Source organism: Doryrhamphus excisus, chromosome 17, assembly GCF_030265055.1.
Source record: "Doryrhamphus excisus isolate RoL2022-K1 chromosome 17, RoL_Dexc_1.0, whole genome shotgun sequence".
NCBI lineage: Eukaryota > Metazoa > Chordata > Actinopteri > Syngnathiformes > Syngnathidae > Doryrhamphus > Doryrhamphus excisus.
In genome coordinates this window covers 6,316,621-6,333,674 of record NC_080482.1, presented here as the reverse complement: position 1 = coordinate 6,333,674, position 17,054 = coordinate 6,316,621, and the positions used below count along the sequence as shown (strand labels likewise).

The 17,054-nt window shown below is 38.2% G+C and overlaps 1 protein-coding gene across 3 annotated transcripts; it reads right to left on the bottom strand.

Annotated features, from left to right (window-relative positions):
• Positions 1-3,340: 3,340 nt before the first annotated feature.
• Positions 3,341-16,913, bottom strand: sim1a (SIM bHLH transcription factor 1a). Of its 3 annotated transcripts, none has more exons than XM_058053270.1 (12): positions 15,990-16,913; positions 15,566-15,911; positions 13,770-13,849; positions 12,027-12,131; positions 11,851-11,959; positions 11,102-11,187; positions 10,784-10,983; positions 10,507-10,613; positions 9,927-10,074; positions 7,904-8,069; positions 6,575-6,983; positions 3,341-6,506 (listed from the first exon to the last, which is right to left on the bottom strand). In XM_058053270.1, exons 2-12 carry the CDS (start codon positions 15,738-15,740, stop codon positions 5,827-5,829), a joined length of 2,265 nt encoding a protein of 754 aa, XP_057909253.1. In that variant the 5' UTR covers positions 15,741-15,911; positions 15,990-16,913; the 3' UTR covers positions 3,341-5,826. The 3 variants fall into 3 exon arrangements, with proteins under 3 accessions (XP_057909253.1, XP_057909254.1, XP_057909256.1); XM_058053271.1 differs by having other exon boundaries at positions 12,042-12,131; XM_058053273.1 differs by lacking the exons at positions 13,770-13,849; positions 15,566-15,911; positions 15,990-16,913 and having other exon boundaries at positions 11,851-11,955; positions 12,027-12,113.
• Between the last annotated feature and the right edge of the window lie 141 nt (positions 16,914-17,054).

Genomic DNA, 17,054 nt, shown 5'->3' with positions numbered 1-17,054 from the left:
GCTATTTTCCGGGATACCTTGTATCACCTTTATTCAGTGTCGGATTTTGGAAAACAAATGGTAAATGTGCAAAAATTCTATTTATAGTTCAGGGTGTTAGCCATGACAAAGTAGCTCACAACTCATTTCCGTAAGTGACGTCACATCGGGGTGACAACCGTTAGCTAAAGCAGAGTAAACAAAAACTTGACTTGGTTCAGTATATTTTCCATCAAAATAGTAATCATGCCCAAAATATCGTGTTGCTGCTGGATGTTCTGTCAGTTTATTTTTATTTTCCAAAAGTGAAAGGTTTAAGACCACAACGTAGAGGACCGACTTTGAGTTCTGTTCTTTGCAGTGATCATTTCACTGATTACTGCTTCGAAAGAACATTTACACAATGCCTTTTAAACGCTATTCCATGATAGCGACAAGGCTGGGAAGCGTCTTAAATAAACATCTTTTGAGAGCGTTGCATTTATCCACATACATATTCAATAATTGAAGTATAAGTAACTAATTTACAGTTACCATCTGCGTTTTTGAAGGCAAACAATCTTCATCTCCGTGTCTTAAGGCTTAAGTCCATGTTCTGCATGAAGGCGGGCTGATCCAAATATTGACAGTATCAATACCAAGGGTAGGATTGGTATTGGATCAATGCTCATTTTCAGCTCTACGGTATTTATTTGCGTAGATCTCAGATGATAATCTGATGTTGTTTTTAGCATTATTATGCCACAGATTTTGAGTCGGAATTCTAATTTTTTTTAGCATGCAAATATGAAATACATGCATTCAATGTCACATACATTAATATATGAAATGTGTGTTATTTTGGCCAAAAACACAACCTAGCAAGACTTTCCCCCCTTCTGGCTTCCTTTGGCGAACCTTAATGAGGAGGATCAGGGATGAAAAAGAGACACGCTCATGCAACAGGAAGTAGCAAAGGGTGTTGGATGTCAGGATTCACAAGTTAGCATCGAAAGCTTTTGAAACGAACACCCTGGGGCCAAAGCGTGCGTGAAATTGTGAACAAAGGGATTAATAAGACTATAAAAAGAGGTTTGGGTATCAGCCCACTCTGCTGCTTTCACAGAGGTTTGTTTGAATGTGAGACCTCTCTGGGAGGGGGGGGTGAGGGGGGGTGATGGAAACGGAATTTACAGAAATGGTGTCTGGCACCAAAATGAAACACAAATGTAAAATTGTAAATATACTGAATTTAATTTAATTTAAAAAGTGACCGTTTTATTCAAGTCCAACGTTGTTGATTGTGTTTTTTCATCTGAAATTAGCATTTATTATTAAATTAGCAATTATTTGCAAATGGACAAACACAAACACGACAACGGAGTATACACAAACCGCTATTCTACAATTTAACATTTTGCATTACTTGAATTACTTTGGAAAATTGAATATTTTCATAGTTAGAGTATAGAAAACCTGTTTATGATCTTCTAAATATGACTTTTTAACATTATTAGAGCCCTGTAAACATGACCTAACACACCTATAGTGACCTTTACTTAATGTAGTAAACATATTAAGTTAAAGAAGGACTTAAGACAGGGAAAAAAACTACACATGCATGTGCCTTTGTCAGTGACTGATACTCACTGAGGCATAGAACAGCACAGAATTACGTCATCGCGAAAAAAAAATTATGCTTTTTAATACAGTTGAAAAGTCAGCATTTCAAGAAATGCTCCAAATGTTTGACAGTTCATGAAAAAAATACACGTCACAAACCGCTATTCTACAATTTAACATTTTGCATTACTATGGTTTACAGTATTATTAAATACAGTCGTACCTTGGTTAGCATCCGCCTTGGTTAGCATGTTTTTTGGTTAACAACCAAAATATTTTAAAAAATGTGTCCTTGGCTTGAGTTTGTTAACTTGTTTAGTGTACAAAATACGGTCCGGGTTGTTTACACCGTCATTTTGTATCACAAATACAAGACTAAATCTTGTATTGCATCGATATGTGCTCATGAGTATTAGGAGTATAACGGAGTATTAGGGCCACACTGAAGAAAAAAAATCAGAGATTTTGAGAATAAGATTGTAAATTTACGGAAAAAAAGAAAAAACATCGGAATACTACCTTTAACTAAGGTTCTGCTTTTTCATAGCTGTATTATGCACTGCCTGGTACGACGGAATATTAAAATAATTTGAGATTTTGAGTTATTTTGAATTTTTAATTTTTTTGCGAATTAAGTAATACATTTAATAAATAAAAAAAAATCTAAATAAAATAAAAAACTCATAACTTGAAGTTACAGGCATTGAAAAGGGGGGACTTCTGTGACCTTTGGCCTTGAGCATGTGGAATGTGTGTCGCTACGACTTCCTCGTTTAGCGCATTTTTAGTACAGCGCTTCTGCGACATCATGTGATGTGACGATGGTGCATTCAAGTTTCTTTTGAACAAAGTGCCATATTTAATGAAAAAAGATTATGAGTGAAGCATAACAATAGAAACATGCAAAAACTGTGGTACATTTGACCTGTATTGTCAAATATCCATCAATGATTTTCAACTCAGGGTGAATGACTATTTAATCTTCATATGTTTTTTCATCTTCTTCCATAATGGAGTGTGTTTACAAATTCCTATTTACTGCTGGCTCTGCATTTTGCTACATTGCTGGTTTTTCAGCTAGGTGTTGGAAAAGAGGCTTTCAAGGCAAGGAAAAACTAGCGGCATGAAAAGCTTTTAATGTGGAGGTAATAGGTGCAGCAGCCTGGGGAGAGCGGAGCTGAGGATCAGCACGAGATGACTAAAGCAAACAGTAAACGTCCATCAGGCTGATGAGGAGACGGGGTTTCATCCCTGACCTCCACATAGCCACAAATCATCAGGCTTAATGGGGGATTGTGCTGTATTGATTTTCATCAGCGCTTTATTTGCCAGTGCGGCTTCACACAATCTGTGCACATTTTAGTGCTGCTTTCGGTCTGACTGTCCAAAAAGTCCTCACTTCACAGATTGCTGGGATGTACGACGCGTCTTTTGGGTGATGCATTTGTTTAGGTTATTTTTGTAAAAGGTAAACAAACATGTTATTTTTTAATGTGATGTACAGTGTCATGTAAATCGTCCATAAAAATATTCTGTTAGCTCAGTTTTTATTCATCTTTATTTAAGTGAAATGAAAGAATGCACATATACACCCTCGTTTTATAGCATTATATGCAAAATAATATGACATTATCTCATATGTACACATTGTGTGCAGTTAATCAATCAGGTAAAAAAAAAAGCATAATTAATTTCTGCAAAATTATTTTTATTTTTTTTAGAAACACACTACAACTTTACAATTTTACACAAGGGATGATTGCAGCAAGGTTTCAAATCATAAAGAAACATTGCCTTAATAAATACAGTTTTGCTCATGTCCAAAAAACATGGCCGTTTTTTATTCAATGAGCCAAATTACAGGAGAGCATAAATACATTTGAGCGCATCATTTAGATCATTGATAAAATAAATCCCCACCCCCCAAAAAAAATCCACACTTGTATAAATATAGGATGGTAAAGGACAAAAAAAAAGATACATTTTGAATCCAGTGGTACAAACATGACCACATAAGACTAATTATGGTTGCTTCAGGGATCTATTATAGTTAATATAATGATGTCTTCCTTGGTATTATGATAACAGCAAACTGCAAATGATTTGAACGGCTAACATGGAAACATTGTCTTCTAACCAGGTTTTATTGGCCTGTCAATCATTATGTTTTGTTGCACTTTCATGGTTATCACTTGTCAATCAAATACCAGAGGCATGAGTGTATTAGATGTGCCTTAATACCTAATTCATGATAAGAAATAAAAACAGCAAGAAAAGAAACCTAAATATTTGCATATTAGTACTTATATGCATGACTGCAGAGTTATTGTGTTTTACACAGTCCAGTATAAACCAAGTGTGATGGTACAATTCCACAATCGCCTTTTTCATCATACTGAAGCTTGTACACAGTTTAGATTCATCATAATGGGCTGACTCGTAGAAAGGAAAACTGCCCTTCAATTTTGCATCATTCTCAATTCTTATGTGGGATTTGAACACGTGTCTTCGCATGTCTTTTTTGTGGGTTCTAAAGATATAAAAACAGATAAAAAGAGACAGCTCATCTGAGCATGTAATGGGACACACCTACGTACGGCGCCGACAAAGAGTGCTATGAAAACACCTCCAAAAACATGCTGTAGTACATTCATGATAACATATTATTTTTATATTATCATAATATATTATTACATATATATTTTGAGCCAATATACTGTGGGGAAGGTGTCAGTACGCCAGTAACGCAGTTCGATTAACATAACAATTTTAATAATAGTAACTATGTTTGTGTAGCTTGGTTAATATGCACGTCATATTATATGTAAATGAGTTGTTGGCGCTTTTTTGGATTTTTTTTTTTAGAAGGCGGAACTTGACAGGCGGAATAAATGTTTACCATCTTTTTAGCTGTTTTTATATCTTTAGAACACACAAAAATGAGAATGACATATGTGTTTATGTCTCACATAAGGATTGAGGATGATGGTCAAAATTGTAAAAAAAAAAAAAAAGTGTTTTTTCTTTAATGTTAATGGTCAAAGTTCACATTTCTCTGACTATTTTACTTCCTGTAAAATGGGGAGAAAATGTATTACACATTTTGAATCCTAAGATTCAATTCAAAAGTACCTGAACTAACAAGAAATGTCAACTAGAGAGTTGTGGCTACGATTATGTGCTTCAACGTGGATGATTCAAAGTCAACCAGATGCTAAAAACACCACAAAGGAATCGAACTCGGGTCTCCTAGCTGTGTGGCCTCTGCACTAACCACTCAAACACTGTGGAGCCATTTTTTTCCGGTGTCTGTAACTATTTCTGTTGTAACACCTCCATGAGTTCCAGTTCAATATCACTCACCGTCTCTCTTTAACTACCATTGTTTGCTCCCAACAAAGGAAGCTAACAAGGTAGCCCCCGAGGAGAGGTGACGCTCATAATCCCGTGTTAAAGCAGAAGCTTTTTAATGATAAGAAGAACACAGTGGGCAGGCATTTCATGAATTGGTCGACATAGACCAATACCAACTTAAGTGGGTTCCACTGTAAACTAAACCGTAAAATAATAACAATTTAGAACGTTTGGATGTAAGTATTATATAATTATCATACATCAGCTGCTTACGTGGAATGTGTATGTTAGTTATCGATTTCATTGTCATACACCGAGTGTGAATCATCACCTCAAAGTCCGAGTCCACGGTGAAATCGGCATATCGCTAATGCTAATTGCTTATGTGTATGTGGGATTTGCACTATAAGTTAGCATCGAGCTAGTGCATTTGTTTAAATGCATTTTATGTTGAAGCTCATTGAGAAATAATGTCCTATGTATGCTATGTATGTAAGTTATAAGTGACATGCTTTATTTTTGTATGTTCATTTTCACAGTAAAGGCTCTGAAATGAGTCTTTAGTGAGAACCTGTTATCTGTCTAGCAAGTACAAACCAAACGTTAGAAAACCTTTACCTTCACCACCTCAATTTTTTTTCACTTTTCATTAAATATAAGATATTTGGGAAAAGCGAGCTGAAAATGTTAGCTATTTGGGTCGCCATAGTAGGTGATGGCGGTGCTCTAACTGTAACTCGGTCATTTAGGAAGTTCATTCTAGAGGTCAGTATGATGTAAAAATAAGCTCAGAGGAGTCACAACAGTGATTTTTTATGGGGGCTAACCAGGCAGCCACGAGGGGGGGGGGGTCTTAGTGCCACCAGTCCTGGTGCGTGTGTAAAACGAGTGTTAGCTGCCATTGGTGATAATGACAGAGGTGCCTTTGTGTCCGGGGGTCTGCTCTGCCGGTATGTGGAGGTGAGGGGTCGCATCGGTGCTGGCAGAGGAGCAGTAGCCCCGGAGGCTCTCTGGGTCATAAATGTGTTCAAGAGCGTAGCCTGCCAACGGGTACGGCGTATGCTTTTCCAAGTATGGCCTGAAGTGTGCGTGTGAGGGGTACAACGCCGGGGCCGGGGTGGGAGAAGCCGAACACGAGCCCGGTCGACCAAAAGGGTGGTGGAATTGGGAAGAATGCGGGGACAGGTCTGTTTGGAGGTAGTCTTTTGACTTGTTGAGGCTTTCGGACCCCGGACTGCTCAGCCTGGACATGATAGTGGGGCTGGGCAGCGGACTGATCATGTGACTCAAACCTTTACATAGCACAGCCTGTCTTGGCCGTTGAGTATACTCGGACGTCAAGCAGAGACCAGTGGTTTGCCCCAGTGGAGTATTTGGGTTAGCCTTATGTAGCTGAAGTCGACTTTCCTCCTCCTTAATCATATGCTGTGTAGCTCGAATAAGTGTCTCGATTTTGCTGGGTTCCTGCGGACTGGTGCAGTACTGCTCACTTCGCTGGCGATCACCCGAGTCGCTGGTGGAACCTCCGTCTGGAGAACTTACGACACTGTCCTCGTCCCAGTGATTCCGTCCTATAAGACACGATTTTATTTTTATAAGGCTGCACTTCAATTGTTGTAAAAGTGATTTTAGATGTTACCATGGAAACAATGGACTGCTGCGATGTGGGATGTGTTGCCGTCAAGCGTCTCGTGGTTCTCCAAGGATCCCTTGCTCAGGGGCAGAATGGACCGTGCAGTGCTCCACCATGTGTCTCTGCCGGGAGGAGGGGCTCCGAGGAAATAGCGCCCGGCCTCGCATCGTCCCTGCTCACAACTTTGACCTTGAGCATGCGTATGGACGTGCGTGTGGTCATCCGTGCTGTGATGCCGCTCTTCTGAACGACTGTAGCTCAGCGGACGAGGATCGGTGAACTGCCTGTACACACAGGAGGCGTCCAGGCCTTCGTTGGTCTCCAGCAGCTGTGGGGAACCTGTGTCCGTGAGGGGGCTGCCCCTCCAGGCACTGTCCTGGTCTGAATCAGACCGTTCGGTCTGAAAACTGGGGTACTGAGGGACAAAAAGAATTATAGTGGTCAAATAGTAATACAATGAAATGTCCCACTGCTAAAAACAGATTATTTTTTTACTGACTCGGTAAAAGGGGATTATGGATGATGGGTATTTTGCCCATCATCAGAAACAAAATGTTCAATAGTAAAATTGTTGAACCATAAAACATTTATTTTAACTATCCAAATTGTAAATGTAAAAACATTAAACCATGCACAGTGTTTTTCGCACTTAATTAACCTCCATTGGAAAGTAGATTTATTTTCCTTCAATAATGGTGTAATATTATATTTATTATTCTAGATGTATGTATCTGTGTATATTCTATTGGTACCTACAGAGAACATACTAACTCCTTATTTCTAAAATCACAAATATTTAAACTTGCTGATATAGTTCATCTTCAAACAGCTAAAATAATGCACAAGGCTAAAAATAACCAATGACCTAAAAATGTCATCCAATACTTCTCTACAAAAGAGGAGAAATATGATCTCAGGGAAGCACTACATTTAAAACACTTATATGCTAGGACTACGTTAAAAAGCCATAGCATTTCAGTATGTGGAATCAAACTATGGAATGGATTGAGTAAGACCCTCAAACAATGCACAACGATGAGCCAATTGGATGCTCATATCACCTCGTACTTCGGTACGTGACAAAAAAAAAAATAAAAATTAGGAAAGCAGGAAGTGAACAAATGAAACAGTTACTGATTGTAAAAGTACCAGATGGAGGGGTAGGATTCCTACTCCTTTTCGACATGTGGAACTGTGAACTGATTATGTGATGCATTCAATTGTAATCTAATGCATGTTCAACTGAAATAAAACCATTACCATTAGCATTACCAAAGGAGGATAAATATACTACACAATTGCAGATTGGAAGACATGAGACACAAAAATACTCACCTGTATGTAAGGGGAGAGTCTAGCTTTGGTTTTGGGTCGGGATATTTTGTTCTTAGGGGTTCTGCCTGTCTCAGCTAGGCTGCCTCCTCTACTGCTGCTGTCGGGGAAAGAAGCCTTGGGTGTGATCTGATCCAGAGACAGTTGGAGGCCTTTATATTCTGTCTCCCTGTAGAAAGAAGTATTAATTACATGTATTTATTGGAATTCTGCCTTTTAAAGATTTGTTACAGTGTTTTTCGCTTAAGCAAAATGTCCAACACAGTTGTACAAAGTACTGTTCCCCTTCGACAAAAACACCCTTGAACATTTGTTTAGCATTTAGAGCGCCATCATACTGCTGGACGAACCAGCGTGCTCCAAGTGTTGTGTCCATGTGTGGCAGCATAAATACCTGGAGGGCTTGGGATGTTCTGAGAGAGCTCAAACGGCTGTTGGGATGCTTGTTTTACCAGAGGGATTGAAGCAAGCACTTCAACAAACACTACACAGAGGGAAAACTGCCTAATCAAATACACTGGGAGATTAAAGGCTATGTCTGGCTAAATCAGGCCTGTAGGAGAAGCTTGGACGTCTCACTACTGGGAAAAGGGAATTGATTTCTCTCCCAAGTGTTCTCTGGATGTTGCCATGGCAAATCAGCCTGACAGAAAACTCTGGCACAGATTATTTTTTGATGCAAACGGTGATTTCTTCTTCCCGCTCTTTTAGTGTCTGGCTACATAATAAACAAACTGGACGGCACAAATGGATACGTCCAAGCAGAAGCATTTCTTAGGATTTATGGGCATGAATGTTAAGTTAATTCGGGGTCCTGGATTATTTACTTGAAATTATCATTTTCCAGGATTGAATGAGTAGTTATGCAAACAACTTATTCGGATGTCACCACTTTGCCAAGATCTGGAATAAGACCCAAACCGACGGTTATGATGTTCTGGGACAACCAAGGCTCAACTGCACGTATCCACGGACGGACAGGATGCCAATCAAGAAATAATTCCTTGCTCCGAAATCGACACCTTCAAGGTCAACTTAAATTTACTGCTGGGATCCTTGTCCTGTTGACAACATAACTACTTTTGGAATAAATAAAGCAGGCTAACATTAAGCTTCTGGAATGATACAAGCCCTGACCTCAACCCTGTTGAGCATTTGTGGCTTATACTTAAAAGCCGGGTTCTGTGACAGTAAGCCAGCCAACCTGACTCCCCCTCCATGTCTCTGTGTGCCTCGAAATGCTGTCCATAAAGGTTAGGAATAAAATCAGGGTAGCCTTGGTTAGTGTCCAATTCTAATAATTCTAATTTACAGCCGGCAATGCGGACCAAACTGTGACACCAGTTGTACAAGGCCCATATCAGGAGGTCCATTAACCCATCATCCTGGAACCACCTCACAGGTACCCCGGACGAACATGCTATATGGCAAAATGGTGGAATTGTTTGTTATTGACTGCATACCAGGATACCAAACCAACCGTAAGCAGCAAAATGTTGATATCTGTCTGCACCTAACGGGTTATCCAATCCTTTGTGGTCAAATGCTTTCACTGAGGAAATGCCTTTATTTGAAGTATTGCTAAAGCTCTGCAGTGGCGGGTCTGCAGACCACAAAAGCATGAGACGTTAAACACACAGTAGGAGTTCACATTCAGGTGAACTGCCCTTATCAATTCTTTATCCATGGCTGTGTAAACAAAAGCTACTGGACAAACAATTGCTGCCCTTGATAGAACCCTTCAACAACAGGCCACCTCCGGACTACCGACAAAGATTACCAGATTGTTCCAGTTATTGTGTCGGAAGTACATGTATCTTATTTCACATAAGATACCATTAAAGTATTTAGAAATAAAGAGACTTTCAATTAAAAGGCCATAAATACTGCTTTGGATTTACTGGTGTTCTCCAATAACGCAGATTGGCTGCAATTTTACTAACATATTTTAAACACAATACAGTCATAATCACAATCTTCCACTTTTCAAACAGCAAACTCAAATTGGTAAAGAAAATATACTTACGTGAGAACGTAGTTGACACTGACAATACAGTGAGGTCGGGACGAACGACTGTTGTGTACGATTGTAGCATAACTTTGCACCCACACCCAGCCGCCATGCTTGGCCAGGAAACGGTAGTACTTTGTGGTGACTTGGCCTTTTACAAGCACTACAAAAATAAAGAGTGGGATTAAAAAAAAAACAAATATAACATGTATTAAATAAAGTGACAGGTACAAAATATGGACATATGACTATATAGGACAATATCAAATGTTTTTATTTCAGTATTTTTGTCAAAAGTAAAAATGTTGCAGTTATAATATGTTACAATAGTATAATAACCGACTCATTTTTGTTTATTATTTTTTCTATTATTGCTATTATTATTATCATTGGCTTATTTTCTTCATTTCTCATCCTATATAGCAGTGATTCTCAACTCACAGAGCTGTGAGTAATAAACGATGAGGTGACGGTGGGACCTGCAGCCAAACTAGTTGAGAACCACTGCTACAAAGGGCTATGCAATACATAATTATTGTGATGAAGTGTAATATTGGATGTGTGACAATGTGTGCTGCATGGTTCCAATACTGACGTAAATGATGTGCGCAGCGCAGATGGAAGGAGTCACAGCTGTGGACATGATGATAGAGGGTCTTCTCTATTAGATCTTGTGGCTCATAGCCTGTAAGCTCTGCAACCCTAAGCAACACACACACACATTTTCAGCTGTCATTAAGTCTTCCAGTGTTGACGCGCAATTGAAAGTGCTGGCTGAGAAACAACTCCACTAACAAAGTACTGTGTTACTGTGTAAAAGGGGTGAGGATACAGAATAAAGTATTACATGTGCAAGATAAAGAAATATGTACCGTGAGTCGAGGAAGATGAGCTTCATATCCAGGCTGGCTCTAAACATGAACATGTTGCTATGCAGTTTGATTTCCGTCACTGCACTGGGTGGTAATGAGTGACCGACGGCCACCAGCCCAACATTCTGATAGCAGCCATCAAATGGAGACATGTCCAGGCTGTATTGGCGGATTTTCAAGTAGCCACTGCAATGAATTACCTGCATAGAACCATCATAAATTCTATAAATTGTATATAATGTATGTTTCACTGTCATTTTGGTCATTCAGATTATAATTAAAAACATCACATAAAAAGCAGTTATTCTGAGTTCTGACCTTGTAGCCTCCACACGTAAGACCAGCATTCCTTTTAGCAAGAACGCATTTCATTCTCAGAAAGAATGAGCGCTCCATCTCATATTCTGTGGAAAGCAAGAAAATAAAATAATATTAATGCCACAGACAAAACCCTTCTGCGAAGTGGATGTTGAAACTTCTCCTCTTATTTCTGATCAGCATTTGCAAGAAAAGTGACTGTCAAAATTATTAGATTAGATTCAGTACCTCTTCAATATGCCTCACATGCTTATTAAACACATCTTAAATTATAATTAAATGAAATTAGATGTTTTAATATGTAGGTTTCACTTTTGCATCTCACAGGAACTATGGTGCGGTCAAAGACCGCAGAATAAAATGCTAAATTACGGGAAAAAAATGATAAATTGTGGGCTTTTTTTAAACAACAATATAAAATGTATATACTATACATTTAAAATTACCAGCATATTGTGACTGAGGTGTGTTTTCTGTGTTAAAAAACAGCCTACTTTGTGAGAATAAAACATAATTAATTAATTAAAAAAAATACAAAGTGTAATAAAATTAAAAAATAAAAGTGTGTACATCTACTGTATTTTCCTCAGGGTTGGCTTACATTGAAACAAAAGTGAATAGAAAATAGTAACTTCAATGGGAAAAGCTGCATCGCTAATGCTTGCTTATCAACATTCACACAATGATGAAAACAACAAAAATATATTTTCAGAGCAAGTTTGTGTTACATTGAATGCATCATGATGTACCTTGGACAAAATGTGAATGGTAAGGCTGGTGTGCGGTGAGGACTGCAGTCATTTCATCATGGTCTGCTGGATGGATGTATTCATAAATGCTGTTTCCTGTCAACTCTACCTGAAATACACAATCATGTCAGGACTGTGACACCTCAGACTCATCATACCTAAGGAGGTAACATTACCTTTGCTAAACCAACCTGAGACAGACCTAAGTGAACCGAGGCTGTTTCTGATATGTACATTATTTTCCCATCTGGAGCCACCACAAAAATGAAGCCATCCAATGTCTGAAATAGAAGTTACAACACCATTAATCACATGCTTCATGTTTAATGCTCTCAAATTTTATTGTGCATTGATGTGTGTACAAATGGTTGTAGTCCTGATTTTATCTGTTGATCTTTTTTTGTTGGGATTTTTTTATTGTGGCGCCATCTTTTTTCCTGACGTAGACCTCCCATTTATCCTATCCAGGTTTAGGACCAGAACTGGTGAGCTCCAGCTTACCGGTGCCAGTATAGCTACATTATGTGTGGTGGATCTGCTTGCCAACACTGGTTGAAATACTGCCTGGTTTGTCCAACACAGGAGTCTCAAACTCACAGCCGCACATACTTTGTGCCCCCCTATTTGACATCAAAAGGTCGTGTAAGTGCGGATCGCAAAGCCCGAGGCAAGTTCAGAGGCACCTGCAACTGAACTTACAGTGAGCTTGACAGAGCACTAACTACAATCACGATGCCAACAGCAAAACGTGTAACAAGTGAGTAAACACACGCAGGGCAACAACTACTATGGGGGATAATAAACAACAGCTGTGTTAAGTCTAAACATGGAACTTTTTACAAAAAAAAATGCAATGGCACAAAGCATGCTGGGAGTTTATACGCTTGGCCATTCTTTTCATGCACATTAATTCATACAGCATCAAATTGAACTATATTATGAATTGCTTGGAAGGTCTGAGACAACATCAAAACAGTGTATTAATGCTTTGGTTTATTAAGTTTATTGTGGCTGTTGCTTCTTATTTTCCCGCCACTTTTCATGTTGCTATTTGATTCATTTAGTGTCTATGGATGTATTTCAATCTCATTAATAAGTATAAGGTATTGTCAACAAGGTGCCTTGAAGTGGTCAGCAAAACAGGAAACTAGGTCACATTTTATGGTTATTGTGTATATTTTTCACAATTACATAAACATGCACAATCTTAAAGACATCCAACACAAGATCCCAATAGTGCTCTGTCTGGTTAAAATATGGGCAAACAAGGAAAAACATAAAATAATATGTAAGGTTATATACAGTAACATATTTATAAAATATGATAAAAATATTAGCAATATGTCCATAATAACATACATTTATTGTGATATGCCTGATTGTGAACACACACACACAGTAAAAACGAGCATTATTCTATTTTTGTTTGAAGGTATAATTACAGCATGACTGGAAATGAGACTGGGAGCTTATTAACACATATTACAAACTCCTGATTTATGTTATTTAATTCATTAAAGGTCCAGGGGTATTTTGTGATTCTGGCGTATTATGACTTTCTAAAATATATATATTTGAAAAAAAAATTAAACAGTGTGCTTTTTGTGCAGTAACCCATTTGCTGCTGATGTGAGAAATGATGTGCAGTGTAAAGGCAGAAAGACAGATGGGCTCGTACGTGACCACCAATGCGCTCAGCTCATTTAAACACAAGAAGGAAAACATCAGGAGAAGAATGATTGCAACTACAGACATATTCTACCCTGCTAAAGTTGTTATTATTATCATCACCTGTACTATTAATAACATATAACCATCTATGCACCCGGGGACTCCAAACAGACAATTCAATCGGATACACAATTTAATACACAAAACTGTAGATTTGATTAGATAAAAATAATAATTAATATGATCACCTGGAGTAGATGGGATCCTAATTCCTGGCTGACCCCGTCCAGAGAGCTGCGGCTCACATGACCCCACGACTCGCCGAGGCCTGGTAAACAAAACAAATAAATCGCATTTTAATATGCATTAAAAAATATTCACCGCGTCTTCCATAATAAAAATTAACAGATCCCCCAAATAATTATATTAGATTTGAACAATATAGAGAAAATCGGATATAAACTAATAGTGTCGTGTGAAACTATTTGCATAAACTATTCAACGTGTTGGAATAAAAAAAGGCCCAATAGGCAACCCAAAGCTGGACAAAACAAACAGGACTTGGAATTGAAATGCAAATGTACTTGGGTAAAATAAACAGGCGGCATGAAGGGGAACACTGCGGTCCATGATATGGACTTCTCTGTTTGGACTCGGAACACAATAACATTGTCTGCACAACAATTCACCAAAGAAATAGTCCGATAATTAAACGCTTAAATAGGATTCAGAGGTATAATGGGAACGAATGGGGATTTTTTTTTAAGTAAAACATACCAAAACGTTGTTAGAAAGTGTTTTTTTGTCTTTATATGCTGTTACAAACTTACATTTTGTAATTGTTTTATATATATTTCTTTCAAATTGTCATAATTTTTGAAAAAATACTCACCTCGCATAATAACTAATAAACTACTATCCCATTACTTCCCAATATAAACAGTTACATGAGACTTGCTTGCAATAATTACTAATATTTAAAAATTCAATGTGACTTTTCAGGATTCAATTATATTCCCACTTTATGCTGATGGTGGGTGAAGGCCTTTAAGTGTTTGAGCCCATTTCAAGCAGAAAATAGCTCATAACACAAGAGAGGATGTGGAGGAGATGCCCTCTAAATTATTCCGAGAGCACCTCTTGCATGCTGATGTTGATGCTGCATTGACATATACTACCAGGAAGGTAATAATTGATGGCTATCATTTTCATAATATGCAATATGTAGTACATGTGTCAGGGCTCTGGCCTCTATCATTATTTTTGTATTATTATAATTTGTAGAAGCAATTAGATCCCTGTGTGTATTCACACAATCTAATTTTATTCATAAGGGATTTCCAGCTACACAATAAAAAAGGTGATCCAAACCTGCTGACTGTTTTTTAATTTTTAATTATAAATATACGTATGGGTTAATTATGGACTCATGGTAAATAACGGCTGTGCGGACGCTTCCTGCCCAGGTTCTTTGTCAGTGCGCCTTAACTACTGAGTGTGTGTGTCTTTTACAAGGAACCCCATATGCTGAAAGAACAAACGTGAGCATGCTACTAATATGCGAGGCTCTGCAGCAGTCACGCATCCAGCGTGGATCCTCATCACCGGATAATCTGCCGCATGGCAGGGGCCACATGGGGCCCGGAGAGAAACCATATCGCTTAGCATTTATATTTGTAGCCAATAGTCTGAACACAAGGGCGAAAATTATTATATATATCATTATGATTAATCGTGATAGTAATAATAATAATGATAATAGTGATAATAACTTAATAAGTGTAAATAATTTAGTTCATACATTTTATGTCATTTTTGACAAGTATTAAGTCGTGCTAACACTGTGTAAAAGTGTTAGCTAGCTCCCTTATTCGGCAAAACACTTATATTTTTAAATATATTTCCACTTTTTAAATCGTAAAGTAACTTTTAAGATAGTATTATAAACAAATCATGAGAAAAATAAGGTCAAAGGCACAAAAAAATGAATAAAATTGGTGTGAATGGCTTCTAAATGTGCTATTACTGTACTAGCGAGCCTTACCATCAGGAAAGACTATCCTCATTTTCAGGTAGCTTGTCGTCAGCCGGATGATGGAGGCTTTATCCAACTGGGACGTGATGGCCGAGGGCAGCGGCAACAGTTTGGCCAGTTCATAAAACTCACTATTCTCCTTTTCCCGTCGAGTCCGGGCAGCATTTTTGGATTTCTCCTTCATGGTGACTTCTATCAATCCGGCTGCGGTCACTCCAAAGAACAAGAAGATGGTCGCCGCATTCCCGCGCACCTGAGACCCTTACGGAAGTGCGAGTAGGTCGGCCTCAGGTCTACAGCAGCACCGGGGACCTCATCGTGCTTGTATAGACGTTTTAAGTGTCTTTAGTGAAAACTAGGAGAAAACAATTGTCATTCAGAGAGACCATTATACTCAATTTCAAAACATAAACATGTTTACTTGTTAGCTTACCTCGGCTAAAACAGCAAAAGCGGTCAAAATGTCCAAAATTCACAGCATCGGTTGTTCAGTCCCGGAATGATTTAACACAGTAAAGGGGAAACGTCCAAGGGCTCCAAACAGCTCATCTCCCATTGGCTAGCAGCACATACAGCTCGTGTTCTTATTGGCTACTCGTCATAGTCACACGTGTGTGTGGTGAACGATCATTGGTCAATGCGTGAGGGCTCATCACCTCTGGCCTGAAATACCAAATACCCTGTCACACTGCATGCAAGACATACTTTTAATGTAACATGTTTTTATTTAGTACACATTAAGTAGAAAAATATGAGGCGATGCTTGTATGTGTCTATCCGACATGATGCAAATATGAATGTCTCATATTTTATCGTGTTTACATACTTCAGGAATCCAATGATGCATTCTAAACTGTTATGGAAAAAAGTAATTACTAGTTTATAATACACATCTTATAAGAACACAATTATCATGTAATTTATTAATTATTTAATATATTGTCTTATATATCCAAGATGCTTATTTGAGTGTTTTCGCCTATTAAAGTGAGATATTAGAAGTGTTTAGATTTCCCAATGTACTTTAAGAGAAACAGCCAAAACGGTGCTCTTTGATCATTGCAACTTTTTGGTAAATGGAAAGTTATTTCCATGCATGACAACAAAGCTGTCTCTTTCCAAGCCACAAAAGACAGGTTGATTATGGTAGAGAATTGCAATATACCACCATGGCTCTCTTTTTCTCATCGTGCTTGTTTGGCCGCAGTAATGGGATCCAGCTTGCTGAGTAAATCAGGATCACAGCATGTTTGACGCTATGGGCTCCAACTCCACATTCACTCATGAATGCTGCACGTCTGTGGAAAGTATGAAGGTTGAAATGTGGAGCACTTCATGACAGTGAACATTGTTAGGACATAGTTAACCCATATTTGCAGGATCAAACATATTGACTGTCATTTTTATATTAACCACAAATATACTTGTCATCTTCAACATGGTTCATTTTTGACATATCTTATATATTGATAGACCACAATGGGAATAATAATAATAA